The following is a 22381-nucleotide window of genomic DNA, read 5'->3' on the forward strand; positions in this document are numbered from 1 at the left end:
GGAGGGTGTAAAACCACTGATACGAGGCTACGACGAGTCGCGAGAAGGAGAAACGCTGTATTCCGCTCCGCTAGTGTTCTCCCGTTCCTAGACATTTTAAGCACTTTGACCACCCGTACCCAGAGCGGGCGTTGGCCCCAAGGGGGGTGCGGTTTGAATTTGTAAATTATCAGATTATTTAACAAACAATAGCTACTAATTGGATGTAAGGCGATTCGCGCGTAATGGTTTAATAAAAGCTAGAAAATTATCATAACAAACGGCTTTCGCGGGGGGGCTGGCCTTCTCGGCATTAGGGAAATCGCAGGGAAATGCTGAGATGGTTTCCGAAACAGGCCGCCACTAATTGGTTTGTGTCGATCAAATCGATCATGTGCTGGAATTCTTTTGACTTCTTTGAAACTCTGCCGTAACAAGTGTGAGTCTTCGAGATAATGTTAATCTCTGTTGCTTACTGTAACGTTGTCCTTTTACGGGCGTGGTTGTGACAGCGACAAGAGTTGGCGACTATTCTATCCACGGGTGTAGACGGTACTGTTGCTCTGTTTCTAAAACTTCAAACTTTGGGCGGATCGAAGTTGGCGCGTCGACTTCACGCTCAGGAAAAGTGTCACCTGCGCTGCGTAAACCCCTTTGCGCAGAGGCACAAATCACTTAGCTTCTCTCGCAACACTTAACGCACCAATCGCGGTGCGTTGAGGTGGCCCGTTTGCCAAAGTGGGATTTCAATTTGGACCATTTACTCTCCTCACTACGCACCATTTTCCAGCCCTCACCGATTAGCTGATTTAGCGGTGGCCAACACGGCGTGGCGGACCCATAACGAGCCCCCCCGCTTCTCTGCGTGGGTCATTAGTACCGTTTCGTCAACATCGCTCCGTTCCCGGGTTGCCGAGAGATGGGCTGCCGGTGGCGGTGTGCATTTAAAAGCGCATTTCATCACGGCCAAGAACCACGGCGCAAAAGGGATCGCCGCCGCGGCCGTCCGAAAGGCCCCGGGCGGTCAGCGCAGCTCAATTTGGCAGTGCAAAGAAACCATCCATCCGTTCGTCCGTTCGTCGGAGGGTCCGGGATACGTGAAAACAAAATACATAAACGAAACAACATAAAACGGACTGCCGGACAGCGGTCGAAACAGCGGTAAACGAACGAAATAAACGCGCTAAGCAGATCCTTGTTGCGGGAGACCGGTGTCCGATTATCGTCAAGTACGCAGAAGCGATTACCGACACGCACTGGCTCCACGGGCCCTGTAAGTATCTCTAATCATCGACACTCGCTCGTTTCTCGCTCGTCGGCTCGGCCACGAAAGATTTTCCACTCGACCCCGGCCGTTTTGCACCTTCCTTGGCGTTCCACTTGGTTGTGGTGCGAAAAGCGCGAGGCGTTTTCCCGCGTATCCCGCGACAGGCCAGGCCAGGCCGGGAAGGAAAACTGTTTTAAGGGTTATTCTTCCTCCATTATCCACACTTGTTTATACTATGCGAACAAGCCGTTCGGAGGGCGCTGGTTCCCCGTCCCCAGGCCCCTAGCCTCCACCGTCGGCCGGCACCCGTTTTGGCTGTGGTTTGGCAGCAAATTAAATAACCGAACCGGGCAAAGCTGGTCCGCGCTGAGCCGGACCAAGTTCCCATTGTTGCTTTCCATCGTTTTCGGCGTTTCCGTTCGCACTGCCCTCGGGCTGGGGACCCGACTGGGATCCTCGGAATGGGCCGATTCGTCGGTCCTTTGGCGATCCGTATTTATGTTTTGCATAAGTAGTGCCTCGCTTTGGGCACTTCAACTCCGATTCCGATTCAAATTGCAGCTCAACGGAGGAGCTGGAGTTGGGAGAGAACCGTATTCAATCGTTCGGAAGCAAATGTTGCTTTTTGGGCAGTATTTTATAAAGTATACTGTTTAGAGTAGTATTTGAATTAATCGTAAGTGGTGGTTGAATTGCTGAAAAAATGTTAGAAAACCTTATGCCGTTTTTTAGTTAAAAAAATCTAGTCTACATTTGAACTGAAAAAAGGATGCTTGGGACTACTGTATAAACTACTCACGACTTACTATAATAAATACGACAAAATTTACTATAATAAATACGTTGCATTCCAATCGAATCGGACTTGAATTGTTTGAAATTATTGTGACAACTTTGAGATAAAACTATTCAATACACGCTCTCGACACAAAGTTTCCTACGCTAAAAACTGAAAATATTAAAATACAATCGTAAAAAGTGTTTTATCCAACACCGAATGCAATAAAACGGAGGCTTAAAAGTTGCCAATTTGCTGGTAAGTTTTCTACCCTCCTTGACCACGGACCAACTACGTCTGGGCATTTTTGCTGCCGGCAGCGTTTTTGCTCCTCCGCAAAACTTGACAATAGAAAAAGAATAAAACAGCAGCCCACCGACTGGACAGTCGAACCTTACTCAAACAACGTAATTATACGTTTTAGAGGTCTTTTAAATTATACGTAACACAAAAGTGATAATCATACATTGCGCTGGCTTAACCTGCCGGTCACCCCTGTGTTGGTCCCGGTCCGGCTAACGCCAGCCAGTCAGCCAGGCCAGGCAAGGCCCAAATGTCCCGAGGCGTCCTCCATCGTTAACCCCGGCCGTGGTGTGGGCCGAGTGTCGGCTTATGAGGCTCATCAAACTATGAGTTGTTTTCGGTACTCAATTTAATTAACGAGCGCATCGGCGCACTTCATTCGGACGCATGATGGATGAGTGGCGGGGTTTTGTGACTTCCGACCGACCGGGCCGGATTGTCCCTTTCGTCCTGTCTCGTCCTGCGCGCCGAGCCCTACCTGGCACTGCACCGATCGATCATGCGTGCACGATATTCGTGTGTCAACAACTTCATCATCATTGGCGTCATCGTCTCGGCCTCATCGATCGTCGATTACCTGTCGAAACTCGGCACGGGAGCCCAGTAGCCGCTGGGCCGCTCGTTTCCAAAACACAATTTAACCTAATTAAGCTCGATATTGTGCGACCGAATGGACCAAGTACGAGAGGGCTCATTATAAACCGGCAAACCGAAAGAAAAGGGGCAGCATAAATGGGCCACATAGTGCACGCTTAATTATTTGCTCATTTGGCCGCTTTCGATTGCCGGACCCGGACCACAACCGATCGCCCCAGACCCAGATCGATGGGAAACGGTTTTGTGGTGTGTGACTCGTTCTCGGGACCGCTTTGCGTCGAAAAGTGCATCCTGCTGCGCCGATGCATCTATTCTTCCCGCTACAATGGACGATGCTCTCTAGTTTTGTGGCATATAATAGTGGCGAAATGGACTCCCGGCCCGGCCAACAATGGGCTGCAGTAAATTAAATTTCTGAACCTTCACGGCCCGCTACCATGGGAATACGAGGGACCTGTCGGGCGAAAGGAAAACGTATCGTCCAGGTCCAGAGCCATCCGAAGTGTTGGCTTTGGGAAGCGATGCACGAGGTTTTCAAAAGAAGCATCACCTTGGTCGATGCAACCGTCGATGCCATTTTATCAATTATTTTTCATGCAATAAAACTCGGACACACTGCTGCTTGTGGTGCTGCATCATTAACGTGTGCTGTTTCGCATTAGTTTTGCTAATGCAATCATCATCGTCGTCCCGCCGTTCGAGATCATTAAACGCTTCAAAGTGCTCGGTGGTGGGTGGGTGCTGGGCCAGTTGTACCTGTCGCCCACCGTAAGGCCAAACCTGGCGGGAATCCCGTGATTGCAGCGTCCTGGCGTAAAACCACAATTATGATGATTTTATTGCGGCACCGTCACAATTATCATAATCGTTTTACATCCCCCGCCGGATCGGATTCTGAAACGGTTCGTACGGAATCGTCGTGCTGCGTCAAGCTGTGCAAGGATGTTCACTTGTCGCTTGCCGTTGTCGATGTGTGCCAAGAAATTGGCATGTCGGTAAGGACGAGACGACGACGGTAGCGGTCCAGAGGGACGGCCTGACCGATTATATCCTCTTATTCCGTCTTATCCCCTATCGTGTAACCCTGAGCCCGTTCCTTTTCCCCTTAGTTTTGTTCGATTCCGATGTATGGCCATCCGGGCAAGACCTTTCGCTTGCCGTGCCCAAGTCGTCGACACCTTGGTCAATGTTTGTCGATTTTACGCTTCATCTTCCCATTTTTAATGCAATTAGGAGGAGTAGATTAGGAGAGCTGCATCCTTTCATCCTTAAACGACACCGACCACGAGACCACGTCAGCTCTGCAGCCGGGGTCGGCCGCAGGGCTGACCATGCTCGCTCGTAGTTGCATTTAATAAGATTTAGCCGGCTTTTCTCAACTGAACAATTGTGCGCAGATGGGATTAGCCAATTGGCTTGCCAGAAGGATTGACCTAGAGACGGCATCTTCTCGGTTTTCCCAGGCTGCTTCAGGCTACTGACACTATCCTCAGCGTATTGCACCGGCTTTGGGTCGAGAATCGCATCGCATCAATCCTGCCGTCCGAAGATGCAAGTAACGGATGAGTCCCATTCTTTCGTATTGATTTATGACTTTTAACCACGGTTCGGAGTAGATTTTTATTTTCTTTTACCGAACCAGTGACCCAGCACTGTAGTTCATTTGACTTTTTTTTATTTTATTTTCAGAAATGCAGGAAGAATAAGCACATTTAGTTAGTTAATAGACACAAATAGGAGATTGCTATCGCAAAGAAACTGATTATGGTCAAATAATTACAACACTGACACTGATACCCATAAATCGATCAAATGAAATAGAAGAAAATAAACAAATAATCCATCCTTGTTCACTGGTACAAGGTCGTACTACAAGTGCCCAGCTGGAACGGCAATTGGTCAAAGCCGTATGACCCGATTTAAATGTAAATTTAGCATTTAGCTCACTATCAAGGAAATGTGAAACACGAATATTGAATACCGAATGCAGTGTTACATTAACTGCCACTTTAAATTATTTTCGACATACAACGGAAATATTTCACTCCGAAACATCGACATACGAATTCGCCTTCCGACTGTCAAATGCGACGGCGAAGGTTGGAGTGCGAAGGTGTGCGTGCTCTCGTCACAAAGCCATTTTCAAGGCAGAAAAGAAAGAAAAGAAACAAACCAGTGAAGGAGGTACTCCGCACTCGTACTTCTCCGCAGAAAACTCTCCAGAAAGAAAACAAACCTTGGCAGGAAAACCACCCGAGAAAGTGTTACGCGATACAATAAACGGAAGTGTAGGTATGGGTCGTGCGTGAATTGATGGGACGAATCCTTAGTGCTAGGCGACGGGGCGAGAGCGTTGAATGACGAATTTCAAAGCAAACACGTCAGTGGCAAATGCGACAACGCACCATGGACAAAGCACAGTTATTGCCGTTCGGGATTGTTCCAGTAAAATTGAATTGCGGGCGTGACGGAGAGGCTTCTCCATCGCGAATTTCCTTCTGCGAATTCTGCCTGCGTGAGGATCTCGTGCTGTTTCCACCCCGATTATGGTTTCCCACGAAACCCCCCTCGTTACGCATTTTGCAGCGACACCGTTTTTCGTTGACGTAGCAGATAAGACCAGGCCGTGTTCTACGTTGCGTCGTAGTCAGTGTCTTGTTCTTTCTTACCCCATTTAGCGCTCCCATATCGTGACGCGGATTCATTTTCTACGTATCGGACCTGCCCAGCACTAGTAGTTGCTACTAAGCGAGGATTACAAGCAGGAAGTGCTGGTCTCGATTCAGTTGCTTTGTAACGGCACAAGTTCATTTGTTGTTGTGTTTGTGTGTTGTTGCAATGTTTTGTGCAAAGAATTGCGTTTTGTTTAAATCGCCCTGTGGCCTCTTCGCGGCAGTGACCCTTTCGCAGCTGTGACGCCTTCCCTTAATTGATGCGACGATCGTATTATTGGTGTCACTGGCGAAAATAAGCAATCAGACCTAAGCAATAACTAACACCCAGCGATGACGTAAAGCGAGAGTGAGAGGGAACCATAGGTGACACATTGGCTGTCGATAAACGAAAATTTCCCGACGTTCTTCCCCAATGTCTAGAAAAAGGCCTAGTTTGGGTGCGGAAAGCATTTCCGTGCCTTGCGAACAACGCAACGCATCGCTGGTCGAAGGTCAGTTGCACTGAAATCGGTCGCTTGCCACCTAAGACTGTAAACAACAAAGTAAACCAGTTTGTGCATGCTCCATGAATCATCCGCGCACAGAAAGAGAGGCGAAACGTAAATTCCATCGCTAAATATGGCCTACTGCGTCAGGTGGTTGTGGTGCATCGTACACAATTGACCAGCTGAATGCAGAAAATTGCATTTATGATGCTGCTGCTGACGTGTTACGACCTTCACGGCAAGGCGTTAACGCTACATTAACAATTCAAGCCTTTTTACTATTTTATCAAACAGCAACTCATGCACTCCTGCGCCATCATCCAAGAAGGCTCTTTGTTGTGAATCCATTTGTTGGTCATCGGTTAAGCGCGCTTGCGATGCAATATGCACTACTATCAAAAAAATCCAACTAGAACATTTCGTTGTTCTCCGACTTCCGGTAACTCAACGAAGTGCATTTACCCATCATGCACGAGAGGCACGCCCTTACTGCGGGCGGTGACTAGGACCAGCATTAAATGAATCGAAACGAAATGTACGATTTTGTGGTTCGTTCAATGGAAAGCGAAGAGGGCTCGTTATCGGAGACCCCCAGTTCTGCCTACGGTTCCCTACTGCTCTTGCGTAAAAATTATTCGTTCCAGACCCTATTTAACCACGAACGGTTCAATGGACGGTTTCGGGTGATTCATTGATAATCGGTTATCACTGCATTACTAAAAAAAAGCATTCCATTGCGTTGCGGACACTTCAGCTGTTTCTTGAAAGAACTCCGTCCGTTTGGTGCTATCACACCGAAAACACCTTTTTCTTTACTTTACTCATATGCAGCTTGGCAAACGAAGTGGAATAGACCCTGACCCTACTGACTAGCATGACACTGCACGAGTCGCACCCTTGAGATTGTCGTTCGAAAAACGAGGCTATTATCTCTTCGTTAAGGATGCCAAAGGCATTATTGCTGCCGTTTTAAACATTCCGTTGTAGTGCCCCTTATCAGTGCATGCAACGGACAGTGTCATCCGGCCGACGCTTGTTGGCTTAATATTTCTCACTGGATTACCACCGACCGTACTCTCGGGTAGCATTCCTTAAACTGATGCACTATTTGTTCGATGGTTTAGTGTCACACTTTCAGCCGGCAGTACTGCAAAAATTGCCACAAGTGATCTCCAGAGGCGGAGGAAAAGGTTCTCTTCGAAATGGCCACCAGGAAAAAAGCTCTCTTAAAGGTGATCGTCCTCGGAGATAGCAGCGTCGGCAAGACGTCCCTTATGAATCAGTACGTGAACAAACGTTTCTCGAACCAGTACAAGGCGACGATCGGTGCGGACTTTCTCACGAAGGAAGTGGTGATCGACGAGCGCGTCGTAACCATGCAGGTCCGTTGCAAGATGGTACCGCTTACTTGTTTTTCAAAATAATAGCGTACTCCTTGATCGTTCCTTCAGATTTGGGATACTGCCGGGCAGGAGCGTTTCCAGTCGCTGGGTGTGGCCTTCTACCGTGGCGCAGACTGCTGCGTGCTGGTGTATGACACGACCGCTCCGAATACGTTCAAAAATCTGGAATCATGGCGAGATGAGTTCTTAATACAGGCGAGTCCCCGCGACCCGGACCACTTCCCGTTCGTAGTCCTTGGTAACAAGATAGATCTGGAAAATCGCGCTGTAAGCATCGCCTTAACCGCAATTTCTGCATTTATTTGTACTAACGCCCTGAGCGATCGCTTATTTCAGGTGTCCACAAAGCGCGCCCAGCAGTGGTGTCAGGCGAAGAACGATATTCCATACTTTGAAACATCGGCCAAGGAAGGCATCAATGTGGATCTAGCGTTTCAAACCATCGCCAAAAATGCAATAGCCCAAGAAAGCGAGGTACGTAAATCGATCGATCAAAACACAGGGCAACAGCAATGAGTCTGTACGGACATTCTTTCTTTGGTGTTTACAGGTTGATCTGTACAACGACTTCCCCGATCAGATCAAACTGAACACTCGCGACAACCGGCCACGAAACGGAGACAACTGTTCGTGCTAATATTATCGAATTAGTAAAATTGACCGTCACCCTCCAAATACACCAGACAGCGCCAGTGTCAACACTGGTGTCCGCAACAGCGATAATAGCGTCAACACTAGTAGCTACTGCAACCGCTGTCTTACCAGCGGCGATGCTGACCGTGCTACAAAAGACGAAATCCTTCCCAGCAGAAAAGGACGACTAATTTCCAGAACCTAGTTTGCTACACTCTAATCCGATGTACGATTAGCGTGTTGCCGGCGGAAACATGAGTAGCAGCTGTACAAGTGATCATACCGATTGTGACCGTGCTTTTTCCCTTTCCGCATACTGACGGCGTGCGGTCAAGGAGTCTTTTTCGGCGTTTTTTGCATTATCCTATCCGCTGCATCCGTGTTACACGGTGCATCAGGCGTTAGACTGTTCAAACAAACTCGATGATGATCAGAAATTGGGCCGTTTTGTTTGCGTGTTGCCTTTATTTGATACAAACATAAACTGCTTCCTGAATCATCATTTACAAAAGAAATGTTTAAATGCTTATTAGAGCACAGCCATCGTTCGCAAAGGTTCGCTTGTTGTGCTTATAACGGTCGCTTCCACCAGACAGCCATTATGAGATAATGCAAACACACCTAAAGGATTGAGCACCTTTCGACGAATGAAAAAGGGTAAACTTTAGTTCGTTGCACTGTTCGATTGCACGCCGGCAGCTACTGCCCACAATTATTGTCCAAAAACGGCAACGGGCAAGTTGTACAGTGGCGTTGGAAGACGATAGCCAGTTATTCTATCGTACACAATGTTCTGAGAGATTCGCAAATCAAACTAAAATCACAAAACGGATGCGCAATGAACAGTGCGATACAAAACAGTTGACTTTCACCGAACAAGTTACGCTCGTTGTGCAACACTAAAATCATAGCAAATTAAGTGGAGGCAGGAAGGACTTTATGACATCAATTGAAGTGAACAAACCATTGGAGGGTGAAGAAGTAATGTGTAGAAATAGTAAAGCCGTAATTGATAATTCTATGGAACATTATATACATAAACATTAAAGAAACAAATATTATATCTCCTAGAGAACCGAAACAATATTAGAAAAATGTTTTTTTCCTGTTTCGTCCTATGAGTCGATTCCACGTGCGGTGAAAAAGCCTCCGTTATCTTATCGAAATGTTGGCCACATGTTTACTAAAACCAATTCGTTCCATACTTCTGCGTGCAACCGCGGTTCACAAGCTAATATTCTAAGTTCTTAGGATTTTCTAACATGTTTTGCAGCAGAATACATTCGCATACGACACTTGGCCGAATCCCGGGTATGCGTGCAATTAAAAAATCTCAATCAGAAAAGCAAAATACCGTATTTGCACCGTCATGATTCCGAATATGTAGTGAAAGCAAGGCAAACAGAACTGTCTCAGCGCTCCAGGCAAAACGAATCTCGGAGGAAGCTTCGTTTTGGCGACGTTCACAGGCACAGACAAACATTCGTAAACTTTTTAGCTATGAAAAACGAAAACGTGATCGGGTAAGATGATGCCGTGTCGGGTACAGATAAACAAAACAAACATTGTAAATGTGGCAGATTTAACGATAAAAACAATAAATCTTTATGATAAATGATGCATTTCTTTTCTTATGATTCACGCTTTAAGTAATTGAAAATCTTCAGTATTACGACAAGTTGAACAACCATTTTCCTCTGCGGAACAGCGCAATGTTGCACGTAATGGTCAAAACCTTCACCGCTGGAATCAGCAAGGCTGGAAATTTCACTCATTTCTCATTCGGCATTTTCTGCGGCCAATTTCACTCGCTTCGAAGAACGTCCTTTCTGGTTATCCGTACGTTATGAAAGTAATCAAAAACCTTTAAATTAAAAATGATACTTTTTATATTCCGACCGCGTCACAATGAAGTAACAAGGTTGAGACAGGGAGAGAATCTGAGAATCTCAGAATCTCAGAATTTTAGAATCTCAGAATGGCCCCTCGAAAGGCTCTGACGTTTAACAGACTCGACTGATGTCGCCGATCAATCAATAGTTGATCTATTTGATTGGAAGTAGCTCTATCCGGGCACACCCATGTAGCTTTGTGGATGTCCTTTCGCGCAAATTTGGTACTTACAATCACCAGGTTCCTTGCGGATGCAAAACTGATCAATCTGCAACCTCATTACTCGCTCAAATCCAAAGAATCCTTGAAAGTTTGTGGTCTGAATTTGGAAAATTGATGTTTTTCCATGGTCAATTATATGTGGCATGTTCACTGGTAGGAAGACCATCTGCGATGTTTGTTCTTGCGCCTGATAATAAAACAAAAAATGTAGTGTATCACAAGGTGCTTAACTGAAGAAAAATGAAAACTTAAAAGAGCATATTAAAGAATCGTTAATATACTAGTTCTTTTGAATATATCCTAGTCCCAATAACGAAATTTAAATAGATCAAATCCAAAATCTGTTTACTTATTGCCTTCTGAGGCGGAAAGTTTGCCGGGTTTGCTAGTAATAATGATAAAAGTATCGAAAAAGTATATCTGAAACAGGATCGCAGGATGCGTTGTGTCTCGGATAAGCACACGCGTGTTTGAAATAGTCTGGCAGCGCACTCTGTTGACAGGTGCTAGAAGCTTGCGAGTGTGGATTTGACACTTGAGAGGAAAAAAAGTCGAAGACACTTCGATAGTGCGTAGAAAATCGTGTTTTATTGAATGTTTTCGGTGGTCAAACTCCTTTTTCTGGCGTAATGGACGAAGGCAAGTTGGTAAACGTGCTAAATGCGATAAAAAATGCGAGCGACAAAGCGGCAATCCACCGCAATTTGGTAATCATCCGGACGCACTACGTAAACAGTGAGGGGGGCATCAGGTTGTTTTCGGCGGCCGACGGGATCAAATTGCTAGTTAATTTGCTTTCCAAACCGTACGAAAAGGTGCTGGAAGTGGTGCTGAGCATTTTGGGGAACTGTTGCACGAAAAAAGAGTGCTGCAAACAGGTACAGTTAGGCACAGAAGTCTAGGGGGTGAGATCGCTTTCTTCTTTCCGCCTGCGGAGACGAGGAGAGTGAGCAATGGGAGCGCACGTTTATATTCACCGCTTCGATTCGTCACTTTACGTCTCTGTTTCAGGCTTTCGACTGTGGCATCATTTCACCGCTGATCTCAATCATTTCGAACATTCCAAATGCCAGCATCCAGTGTCGCGGTTGTCGCTTGTTGGGCAACCTGGCCCAACATGACCCAATCAGTCACCGAATCGCACGCGACAATGCCACGACGACCGGGTACGCGCTTGGCTCGATCCTGTCGGAATCGGAAAACACCGCCGTTTTGATCATGGTAATTCGAGCCATCCGACAGCTGTGGCGCGAAAAAGCGATCCGCCAAACGCTTCTGGAGCAAGGCTGTATCGGCAAGATAGTGCTGTTACTGGTTCGATACGCACAGGTCGAATGTGATGCGTTGTCCCAGGAAAACCCGATTCTTCCCTCGAACGATGGCAACGACGGAGAGAAGGTGGTTCTGAAACATTGGCATGCCCCGGATCGCATGGTGACGAAAGAAAAGTTTAACAACATCGTGCGCAACATGGAACACAGCCAACTGTGCGATATAGTCGGCTACCAGGTGATCCAGAACTACCGCTGGAAGGATCGGCACGACTTTAAGCTGCCCGAAACAGACGAAACGGTGAAGCTGTTTGACAGTGCGCTCAAATCTCTTCAAATGATCACCACCACCATGCTGCCGCAGGTGGTGGACGAAATCTACGGTGACACAGGCTCCGGACTCAAGTGCCTGGTGTACCTTTGCGGGGAGAACAGCCCATTCCGTGCGCTTTCATTGAAAGTCGTCTCCAATTTGGCTGCCAATCCCGATGCAATCGATCGACTAACAGCTTGCGGAGTGATCAAAATGGCAGCTGATCTTATCATGTACGCGCAATTAGGTAGGTTTATATGATGCACCATATTGTACCGTCTTGCGTATCACGGCTCACGATCCACTTCCGATTACAGATGAGGCCGAAAAACGTTACTGCATCAACATGATGTGCCTGCTAACGAAAGAGGCGTGCAACCGTGGCCACATCCGACGCAGTGGTGCTCTGCAAGCGTTTATGAAGATCGCCAAGCAGACACACGAAAAACGCGAACAAGCGATGATCTTGTACGCGCTGTACCAGTATCGGTTCGATAGCTTAAGCAACGAGATTCTGCTCAGCAATGGCCTCGTCAGCTTTCTCGTGCGCATTCTTAACGGTATCATCGCCGATCGGGAGGTGGCGCACATTCGGCACGACGAGGAATCGGAATCGCAACCGGTGCACACGAGTCTGTTTTCTAAGCGACGGTTGAACTACGCCAAGGCGGGTAAAGTACGGCGCAGTGATCTACTGTTCCACTACAAGAGTGGTAACGGATATCAGCAACGGCAGCAACTTCACAACCATCGGGCCGCGAAACAATCGAAGCTTGATCCGTACTGTTCGGCACCGGAGTCACCCGAAAGTGGGAGCAGCGGGTACGCCAGCACAAGCTATAGTGCGGGAAGAAGTCCATCCACGAGTGTCGGATCTAGTCCACCGCGACTGCCGGAAGATGAGGCGTTTGGAGACGAAGCGGAAATCTACTCGCCGGTGTGCAGCGACCACGAGCAGGAGGATGAACCGGATGACGCGAGCAGCAGGCGGGGAAGCAATGCCACGAAAGCTTCGCCGCGGCTAGTCAGTGTTAACCTTCTCACCGGCGATCCGGCAAGACCACAGGAAGCTATGGAAGACGATGGGCAACAAAGTGAGGAAGTGGAAGCGGTTGCGGAAGATTCAAACGATTTCGATGTCGTGGCGTATCTGATCGAGGACAGCTCCAACGCCAAGTGGTTAGATGGGGCCGACGAGAGGGAAACGTTGCTGACGGAGGAAGACACACACCTCGCGAACGGATGCGTGAAAACGGGACGCAGTGTGGCCAGCGCGAGCGATGACTGCTGTATCGACGAACATGAAATGTTCAAAATCGAGCTCGACATCGCAACGGCGAAAACGTTTGAAAAGTATCCCATTCAGCCGACCCTGACTTTGCTCTGGTCGATTTCGAAATCCTTCCCGGCGTTGGAATTCGTGCAAAGCGACACACTGGAAACGCTGTTGAAGATTTGCAAACAATCGAAGAAACCTCGCGGCCGTGCGTTCCAAACGCTCGCCAACATTCTGAAGCATGTGAACCACTTTTTGCCACTATTGAAACAGGACTTTGTTTTTCGGTTGCACGAAATGAAGGCACCCTACCCGGCGCACGGTGCGCGCTGCTGGAGTTGTGATGAGATGCGTAGTGCGTGTAACGATCTAATGATCCTGTTCGGTTCGGTCGGTGAAACGGGATACGGGCAGGGTGAGATCGCCCACATCCTGCGGACAGGCGAGCGCGATCTAAAGCTTCGTGTGTCGATCATCGTAATGTTTGTGGTGCGAGACACGCGCCTTCTTCACAAGCTGCTATTCGATTTGCAAGTCCTGCAAGTGGTGATGGACTTCATCCTCGAGGATGCGCCACCTCCGTCGTCCAGTTCGATACCGAACGATACCATCGCAGATAGGCAACGGTTGAGTGGAATCGCGTGCTCGGCGATCACGCGGATGGCCCAGAATCTGAACATCTACGGCGAAGAGGAAGACACGGGAACGCCGAGCGAAAAGCTCGAAGCACAGGAATTCGACAACACGCTCACCATCTGCGACGAATCGGCAACCGTCAATCCAGGGGAGAGAGTAACGTTCCGAGTCCGGAGCACCGCCAACGGACCACAAGAATCGGTGCTCGTCAGCAAAGCACTTCTGATCGAGGGCAGCGAAGTGTTTCGTCGGATGTTCGATGGAGACCACTTTATCGAATCGCAAAATAACGAAGTGCACCTGCAGGAACCGATAAGTGCGGACGGTTTACGCTATTTCTTCTATCTCATCCGCTTGCAAACGGTCAACAAGTTGACGGGAATGGCACCGCCACCCAAAGTGATCGAAGCGAGTCTCGATGCGCTCAGCTTGGCGCAAAAGTACCTGCTGCCGGTGGTGGAAAAATCGGTCCTCAACATCGTGAAAACGTTACTGAATGACGACTGCGTGCTGAACGTGTTCGAGTGGTCTCTGCGCAACTACAACCAAGAGCTGCTGGTCGCCTCGACCTATTACTTCTTGTACGCCGACATCAACGGAGCGGCCAAATGTAAGCTTTACCGCGCGGCAAATCGGTCATCGTACCGCGACGATTGGCGGCGACTACTCACCGAAACAATCCTTTTCCGCGTGCAACCGCATTCGGAACAACTATAAAACCCGTACCATGTGAAGAAGGCTGGCTGCAAATACGATCTTCACCCAAAAGATCGATCGATGTGTTCAAATGGCTTTGGCTATTCGCGTTTGGTAAACTTGCGCTGCCCTCGGTTGCTTTTAGCGATAGTTCTGTTTTTCTCGTTATTTTCCTAGTTCTTTACAACTTCGGTGGCATTAACCACAAAACTGATAGTCTACGTGAGTGATGCCAGCACCTTCTCCCGACATTCCATTAATCGCAATCATTGCAGACAATGGAATAAGTCTTGTTATTGATTATACTTTTATTTACCTATTCCTACTATACAACGTCTTTCCTTTTCCTTCGGGCAGCCGTATCTTGTGCGTCGTAGAACCACCATTTTATATCACTTGTCGAGGTTAAGATTTTTTTTGTATATGTGTAACAGGGATTGTGTAGCGCAGCTTTAATGAATAAAAGTAAAAATATGTCTTATGTGATGAGGGTTCATACATGGAGACAACGATGCCTACGATAACGGAGGAGCCACATAGCGGCCGTTCATTCGGTGACCATATTCAAAGTTGATTCGAAGCTCGCCGAATCCACTACGCGGCAAAACGCCTGCGGTCCACGCGATGCTAAGGCTATAGACCTTGTGTGGGTTGAGCTCATGTTGATAACGCCCCAGCTTGATAAACGTGCTGTAATACTCAGGATGTATTGGTCGCCCATTGCTAGGTGAGGGATTTTCAGCTTTCTCCTTGTCGACAGCCGTGAACTGGCCGCGGGTGGAACGTGAGAAATTCTTTTCGAATGCAAGTTTCATGCGATCGGTCCGGAACACGTTTTGCAGACTGTTGTGATGGCTGAATTTGTAGTGCTGCGTTTGTAGCGCCCGATGCTGGCTGTTTACGACTTCGTCATCGACCGAGTCAGGTTGGCGCTTTCCATGACCGATGGAAAATCGAGACCGTAAGCAATGGAAAAAATCTTCGTGAATACGAAAAATTTGCTGTTCGGGCCGACCGTCTCTATTGTAGTCAATAACGGAATTGAGCTGCTCGATGACTGCCTCAAGCCATCCGACGAAAGAAAGATTGCAGACCGACGCCTCGAACGAGGGGGCAGAGCGTGCGGAGCGGTGGAATACGATGCCATTTGATTCGAGAACCCTCATCAGCTTGCGCAAGCTGTAACTTCCCTTTGTTAGTTTTTCGTTTGTTAAACCTTTCAGGAACGCGCCTTTCTTCGTCGAGATTTCGACCAAAGGCTCAATATCGGGACTGGCATTGGACAGATTTTCATCGCCGTTCGTCGGAAGTAGTAGCTTTTCAGTTTCGATTAGTTCAACGTCGGACGGACAGAAGTCGATACGATCCGTTAAATCAAACTCATCCATTAACTCGATTTGGCAGTTCATTAGCTGTAAATCGTCTATAGCGGCTGTTGCAAATACGTCTGGAACTTCGCTGATCGGCGATGCCATCGTTGCCGTCGTGCCATCATCGATCATCAATTCGTACCCGTTTGATAAAACATCTATCTTGAGTGAATCGGATAAATCGAACCTTTGGTCGTCGTTATCATTGAATAGTGCCTGCTGTATCACTTCGGTCGACTGAAGTTTACTGCCACCCAGATCGATGTATTCCACGTTTGATCCTCCGATCGTGAGGCATTTCGCCGCTATATTACAGTCGGAGAGAGGAAACGTCCCGTACGACAGCACGGGATTCGGTGTTGGTGACGACTCTTTCTTGACGAAAGATTGCAGCAGTTTTGCCCAGCGTGCGCCGTAACAGTGTCTAGCACTAAGCATCGCGGCTATGGTGGCCAACTTGTGCCAACAGTTCATAGCCACTCTCTCCGAATGGCAGGAACATTGGAGTTCCGTGTATATCTGTTTGCGCCTTACCGCTTTAACGTGCTGCCAAACACCATCCGGTTGGCCTACGACATACAGGTCTTGGAAAAGCCGTTGTACCAAAGGAAATTGCTGTTTTCCAAGCGAATTCTTGTCCATCTCCGACACTGCAAGTGTCTCGATCACCGCGTCCTTTATTGGCATTGGTTCAGCCTCGGATTTACAGTTCAAAATAAGTTGTATTACCGAGTTTGCATCCTTCACACTGTTGCCGGCTACCGTGCGCAATAACATTTTTCCATCGGGCTCGTTCGAAGAATGTTCGATGAAGCTTCGTAGGCCATTGCTGTGGGTAACACTATACAGCGGCGACTGGTGCAGGTGAACTGCAAACGACGAACCATCCGGGGTGTTTTTTTCTGCCCGATTCTTGGATCCCGACTGCAAGATTGAAAGGCATGAACTGTTTTTACAATGTTCCGCACGATTTCCATTAAATAAGCCGCACTTCGGACACTTTCGAATTCCACGAAAGCTGCTACGATTGACCACCTTAACCGACATGCGAAAACCGTAGGAATACCGGAACCGGATCGTTGAGTACAAATGGTTCTTTTTCAGTTATTTGTTTACGATCGGCTCACGGCTGGCTGCGTTCGTTGACGGGTTCGGGTTAGCCATATTTTGCATGAGCAGAATAAGGATTAGCAGACTCTTTTTGACTGTCCAAAGCCAAGTACGCAGCCATGGTGAATAGGAAGTAATGTCAAACGGGGATGGAGGTAATTTTGGAATTTTGAAGCAACCGTTTTTCGTATTGATGTTCGCTTCAACGTAGGTCGTGTGCGAGGCGAGGGATAAAATTGATTTTCGGGCATCGAAAAGTATCATTTGAACATCTATTCAAAAAGTTACATCAAGTAGGCAAGTTTCACGTGATTGCGGCTCCACAGAATAGAATCGAATCCAACCACGACTGCAACACGTTTTGTGGCATGATTTACACTCCGCAGTAAGTTCGGCCAAATCCTTATTCTTTTTCAAAATTCAACCCTTCATTTTTTAGAGTGCTTGTGTTTTATATTCACCACTTTTCGCTTGGGTTGCCAAGAAACAGCACATAAACAAACCACGATTGCGTCCGCTCGCTGCCAGTGGTGGTGCGTGCCCGTGGCTCAGGGTGTATTGGTGCGCGGTTTTGCATCAACATCAACGTGACATTTGCGGGCAAAGAGCTGGCCAAGTGAAAGCACACAACGCCGCGGAGTAGTAGGAGAAGAGGTCAACGAACCGACCGGAGGTCTACCTCCCAATCGCGAGTGAGTTCTCCGCCGCGAGGTGCGAAATGAGCGATGAAGACTTATTGCAGCTAACCGTGTAGAGTAACGCGCGTACCGTCGTCTGGGTCCGTCGCTTTGGGGAGAGATTAGTCAGAGACTAGCTGGGGGAGCGGACAGCCGATCTGCCGCCGATCGTTTCGGAACGGAACCTGCTGAATCCGCGGCACAAAGAAAGTCATCCACGGCGAGTGCATCGATAATAGCGCACCAAGTGCGAAGTGGTCCGCGGGGTGGCATGCTGACGTGCCCCGTGGCGGTGCGGAAGAAGGTGACGGCGCGCGGTCGTGAATAAATTTGACATTTATTTGTTATTGACCTGTGTGTGCGTGTTGCGCGGGGAGCCAGTGTGTAGTGCGCGCGCGGGCGAGGAATGTGCACCGTGGTTGCCGTGGCCGCCACCACCCCCCACCCTCAACCAGCTGCCGCCAACCCAGCGTCGACATCGAGGTCGACGTTGGAGCGAGCGACGCGAAAGGCCCACAAACAGACACACTCAGCCCGAGGTCGGTGCACGTGTGCGAAAAAGTGAGCTCACAATACGACATCGCGGCCACCGATAGAGACGACGGCCAGCACACGGTAGCGGAGAGGAGGACAACCGCAACGACCGCCCGACAACGGGCAAGGCCTTCCTAGCTCGCACGGCGCGCACACCGCACGGTTCAAGGCGGCCACAACACCACTAGTCCTTCGCCGAAAGTGACTCGCGAGCGGTGCTCTCCCTGGCAGTGTTTTTGTTTGTTGGCCGCGGATCGGACGCCTGGAAGAAACAACGAACGGAAGCGGAAACAGGCCCGGTCTGATTATTGTCACCCCGCCCGCCGTTATCGACGCAGTGGTCCCAACGGCGCATCGCATCGCGGGCTGACTGAAAAGGTCAGCCACAGCCGTGACCGTTCGGCGCGCGGCGTCGCTGTTGGCCGTTTCGGTGGTGTGCGCCAGAGGAGGGCCAGCGAGAGAAAAACGGCGCACGGACTACGGCACGCCAGCCGCGCGAGGCCAACTAAGTAGTCTTAGAAACCGTGCGCTCCAACGAACGGGTTCCCGTCGTCATCGGGGCATCGTGGCCTCGGCGGCTGCACACCCTAGTTCGTAGTTAAATTGATGCGTAATATTAGCTTCGCCAAATCAGCACGACTTTGCGCCGCCACTATTGCACTACGACCACGACGGATGATGTTGCACGGGTGATAGGGTGGTCCGGACCCTGCCGCTCCGGTAACCCTTTGCGCGGTCACCACGGCGCCGTGTATGTGTGCCGAGGTCGATTCCGGTGCAAAGTGAAAGTCCACGTTGCCAGTGGACGACCCCCGTGCGCCCACCGATGATCGTGAGAGGTGATCGATCCCGATCGTGAGATCGTGAGTGCGAATCGTGCGCGCAAACCACACGGCCGAGGGTTCGGGAAGTGCGTTTTACGAGAGAATTTATTGTTTCTGTTTGGCTTTTGCGTTGATCCCAACTCGGAACACTGATCACGGGCGCATCGAACAAGACCGAGAAGCAGAGATAGAGAGAGAAAGAAAGGTAGAGACTAAGGCGCGCAGGAGAAGCGCCTGGTGGAAGAAAGGGACCCGTTGGGCTTCACTCGTTTCCTGGTGGACGGGATTTAGGTGCACGGGACGACGCAATGAGTGAGAGCCAAAGGAAGGACAATGACGCAAGAAGAAGTGTTGTTAGCGAATCGCTTGGAAAGCTGCTGCCGGCTGTGCTTTTCCGGTGAAGATCTGAACTGCAGTCTGTTCCCAGACGACCGCTCCCGGGCGGAGCACCACCACCAGCACCGTCGCCCCCCACCGGTGGAGGATCGGCGCAATCGGAACGGTGTCGAGGAGGATCGCCGCGAGCAGATCGTCGAGATGATCTTGGAGTGCACCTCGATTCAGGTGAGCATTCTCGGGGTGGGTGCCGGGTGTCGGTGTCCTTGGTGTCCGATCGGTGGCCTCAAACGCCACCGACAGTGACGCCAGTGTGTCGTGTCGTTGCCGTCGCCGTCGCCGTCGCCGTCGCCGTTCGGTTGCACGCCGCCACGAGCGGGGTGGTGCAGCAGTCACCGAGCGTGTGACTGGCCGGTCCAAGGACGAGCGTGAAGCGCGCGTGAGCGTGCGGCTCGCATTCGCACGACGAGGCCAACGAAGGCGACGAGGCGAGCATTCTCTTTGTGTGCTGCGACGATGACGTCCACCGCTGACCGACTTCTCTCTTTTCAAACAAACACACATACACACACGCGGGCGGCACAGCGACGGGCGGCCGCGGCCTCCACCGAACCAACCACTGTTGACACCACACTGTCGTTTCTCTGGCTCCGCTCGTCGGGCTCGTTTCAGATAACCTTGGAGGAGGACTACCCGGCGAAGGTCTGCGAAAAGTGTGTCGAAACGCTCGACAAGTTTTATCAGTACCGGAGGCGCTGTCTGCTAAACGATCAGATACTGCGTACCGAGCGACTCCGAGGTCACATGAGTGGCAAGGCGGCGGGCGGCCCGGTACGGTACGCAAGTGAAACGGCAAACCAACGCCTGCCGCCATCATTCCCGCAGGTGGAAGGGACACAGCCGCTACAAACCCTCCAGCAGCAGCCGGCGGCGTTCTGCTCACCGTCGATTAGGATCAAGAGCGAGCCTTTGGCGCTTTTGGAACGACCATCTGCCGAGGAGGGCGACCGGGAGGAGCAGGAGGAGGAGCAGGACGAGCGAAGGCGGCGGCGAGCGGGAGGGGAGCATGATGTTCCGCCCGCAGCACCACCGCCACCGGCGGAGTCGTCTTCGTCGATCCTACGCAGTATACTGTTGCAAACGCGCGATCAATCCACGGCCAGCCATCGATCGTCGCCCAACACGGACTCGGAGTCACCCGCGCGCCAAACACCCCCGCAGCCAGCCACGCTGGCAACTCCCGCAAATGCCTCGCCCGGTGCATCGGGGGCCGCTGGTCCGGAGGAGGACATTAAACCCTCGCTCCTACAGCAGATGCTTCTCCAACAAGGATCTCCGGCGCGATCTTCGCCACCGAAAGCGGCATCCATCAGTAGCCCCGTTTGCGCCGTCCTCGAGAGTGCCACAACGACCCCTTCCGCGTTGGGTTCCTCTTCGTCGCTCCTGAAGCGGATGCTGCTCGATGGTGCCGGCGGAAGTAGTATGGGAGCCGGCCCGTCAATGGAGCCGCTCCCCAGGACGAAGAGTGAACCTCCGACAACCGTCGATTCGCCATCGCCACCCGTCATCGGCGAACCGGGGCGGGCTTTGGAGATGGCGGCCAACGAAACGCCGCTCGCCTCGCAGCTTCGGTCCATTCTCCTACAGCACCGGTCTGTGCTCGCCTCGCACGGCCAGGTGACGGAACAGACCGCCACCACTGCGACCCCGAACAGCCCGCCAGAGAAGCCTGAAGTGTCGTACGTACGAAGTTTGTTCCTGCGAAATGACGCTTCGGACGATTCCGACGGTGAGCCACCGGCAACAGATGACCAGCGGGAGCTGCTCTTGTACGCGATGTTTCACGAGCTCCGCGCACGCCAACAGCAAGCTCCCGGGTGCTCCTCGGACGATTCGGACGATTCCGAGGAGCTGCCGCACGACTACCGGATGCCGAGCGTCGTCCGACGCCGGAGCACCGAATCGTCGACCGATTCCCGTGCCAGTAAACGGCGCCGCATGGAGTATCCTTGTCTGCTGTGTGGGCGATCGTTTGCCGGTCGCACGAAACTCGTGCTGCACATGCGCACGCACATGATGGACACAGTGGCGGTGGCTGCGGCGGCGGCGGCCGCAACAGTGCCCGCTGCACACTCGCCACATCCTGCGGGTGTTCCTCCTTTGGCGAATGGTGGCGTTGGTGATGACGCTGACGGTAACCGATCCCCCTCGCTGCGAGTCGCCGCTAACTTCCACAACCACTCGCTGCTTCTGGGTGGCCACCCCAGCAGCGGGATTGCAGCGGGCGATGGATCGGGTACCAACGAGGACGAAATCGATCTACTGGAGCGGCGATCGTACGCGTGCTACATTTGCGGGGCCGACCAGAGCAACCTGCAGCAGCTGCGGGAGCATTTGCTGGCGGCGCACCAGGATCGGGTACGGTCCCGCGGCAGGACGCGCGAGCGACCGAAAGCGTCGATCAGCTGCGAGATTTGTGCCCGCCAGTTTCGCAGCCAGTTTGCGTACGGCGAGCACATGCGGACGCACACCGGCGAGAGGCCGTTCCCGTGTGATCAGTGTGATAAGCGATTTCCGCGCCGGTTCCAGCTGCTCGGCCATCTCTACAACGTTCACAAACAGTCCTGGGTGGCCGACGAATCGAAAGCCAAGTTCGCGAAGAAGTGAACCCCAGCGGGAACTGGTTCCGGCGCAGCGATGGGCATGCGTGGGACAGAGAGGAGGCGAACAACAATACGAATTTTACCTTTGTAACAATATGGGGGTTTGTCCCTGTCGCGCTTAAGAATGCTGTAGTGAATTAGAGAGAATGAAAGAAAACAAGGAACTCACAACAGATGTCCGAGACATACACATTATACCTTATTTTTTCTGTTCTGTTCTGTAGTATGATTGTTGAGAGTTATACAAGCAAGAATATACTTATATACATACTATTTTTTAACAAATTCATGTAACGGCTACGGGGCGAAGCTTGGCCGAACATGACGGCATCCGAAAGAATTACCCTCCGACCAGCGATTCGGTGAGCTAATGCGCAGCGCCATCGCGGATCCCGTGGAAGATCGGGTGACTCACCATACAACGCGAGCCGACCGGGACA

The 22381-nt window shown here is 50.5% G+C and overlaps 4 protein-coding genes across 6 annotated transcripts; 3 read left to right on the top strand and 1 right to left on the bottom strand.

Moving 5' to 3' along the window:
• The first annotated feature begins 5077 nt into the window (after positions 1 to 5077).
• Positions 5078 to 9728, top strand: LOC131212293 (ras-related protein Rab-7a). Of its 3 annotated transcripts, none has more exons than XM_058206098.1 (5): positions 5078 to 5216; positions 7209 to 7466; positions 7536 to 7754; positions 7824 to 7961; positions 8038 to 9728. In XM_058206098.1, the coding sequence occupies exons 2-5, from the start codon at positions 7287 to 7289 to the stop codon at positions 8122 to 8124; spliced, it is 624 nt and encodes a 207-aa protein (XP_058062081.1). In that variant the 5' UTR covers positions 5078 to 5216; positions 7209 to 7286; the 3' UTR covers positions 8125 to 9728. The 3 variants fall into 3 exon arrangements, with proteins under 3 accessions (XP_058062081.1, XP_058062082.1, XP_058062083.1); XM_058206099.1 differs by having other exon boundaries at positions 5086 to 5212; XM_058206100.1 differs by lacking the exon at positions 5078 to 5216 and adding an exon at positions 5884 to 6090.
• Positions 9729 to 10864: 1136 nt separating this feature from the next.
• Positions 10865 to 14872, top strand: LOC131211290 (uncharacterized). Its single transcript, XM_058204706.1, has 3 exons — positions 10865 to 11113; positions 11247 to 12066; positions 12137 to 14872. Exons 1-3 carry the CDS (start codon positions 10865 to 10867, stop codon positions 14446 to 14448), a joined length of 3381 nt encoding a protein of 1126 aa, XP_058060689.1. The 3' UTR covers positions 14449 to 14872.
• On the bottom strand, positions 14789 to 16844 carry LOC131207380 (uncharacterized protein C2orf42 homolog). Its single transcript, XM_058199992.1, has one exon. The coding sequence runs from the start codon at positions 16842 to 16844 to the stop codon at positions 14943 to 14945; it is 1902 nt and encodes a 633-aa protein (XP_058055975.1). The 3' UTR covers positions 14789 to 14942.
• A 2352-nt stretch (positions 16845 to 19196) lies between these two features.
• LOC131211291 (zinc finger protein 574-like) lies at positions 19197 to 22128 on the top strand. Its single transcript, XM_058204707.1, has 2 exons — positions 19197 to 19506; positions 19951 to 22128. Exons 1-2 carry the CDS (start codon positions 19276 to 19278, stop codon positions 21943 to 21945), a joined length of 2226 nt encoding a protein of 741 aa, XP_058060690.1. The 5' UTR covers positions 19197 to 19275; the 3' UTR covers positions 21946 to 22128.
• Positions 22129 to 22381: the final 253 nt, after the last annotated feature.

This window comes from Anopheles bellator, chromosome 2, assembly GCF_943735745.2.
Source record: "Anopheles bellator chromosome 2, idAnoBellAS_SP24_06.2, whole genome shotgun sequence".
NCBI classification, from domain to species: domain Eukaryota; kingdom Metazoa; phylum Arthropoda; class Insecta; order Diptera; family Culicidae; genus Anopheles; species Anopheles bellator.

Excerpts from the sequence above, each read along its gene's own strand:
- LOC131212293 (XM_058206098.1), top strand. The coding sequence starts at position 7,287 with ATGGCCACCAGGAAAAAAGCTCTCTTAAAGGTGATCGTCCTCGGAGAT. Across the intron at positions 7,467-7,535 it reads AGCGCGTCGTAACCATGCAG|ATTTGGGATACTGCCGGGCA; the intron begins GTCCGTTGCAAG and ends TCGTTCCTTCAG. Across the intron at positions 7,962-8,037 it reads CAATAGCCCAAGAAAGCGAG|GTTGATCTGTACAACGACTT; the intron begins GTACGTAAATCG and ends TGGTGTTTACAG.
- LOC131211291 (XM_058204707.1), top strand. The coding sequence starts at position 19,276 with ATGACGCAAGAAGAAGTGTTGTTAGCGAATCGCTTGGAAAGCTGCTGC. Across the intron at positions 19,507-19,950 it reads TGGAGTGCACCTCGATTCAG|ATAACCTTGGAGGAGGACTA; the intron begins GTGAGCATTCTC and ends GGCTCGTTTCAG.
- LOC131207380 (XM_058199992.1), bottom strand. The coding sequence starts at position 16,844 with ATGTCGGTTAAGGTGGTCAATCGTAGCAGCTTTCGTGGAATTCGAAAG.
- LOC131211290 (XM_058204706.1), top strand. The coding sequence starts at position 10,865 with ATGGACGAAGGCAAGTTGGTAAACGTGCTAAATGCGATAAAAAATGCG. Across the intron at positions 11,114-11,246 it reads AAAAAGAGTGCTGCAAACAG|GCTTTCGACTGTGGCATCAT; the intron begins GTACAGTTAGGC and ends TCTCTGTTTCAG. Across the intron at positions 12,067-12,136 it reads TATCATGTACGCGCAATTAG|ATGAGGCCGAAAAACGTTAC; the intron begins GTAGGTTTATAT and ends TTCCGATTACAG.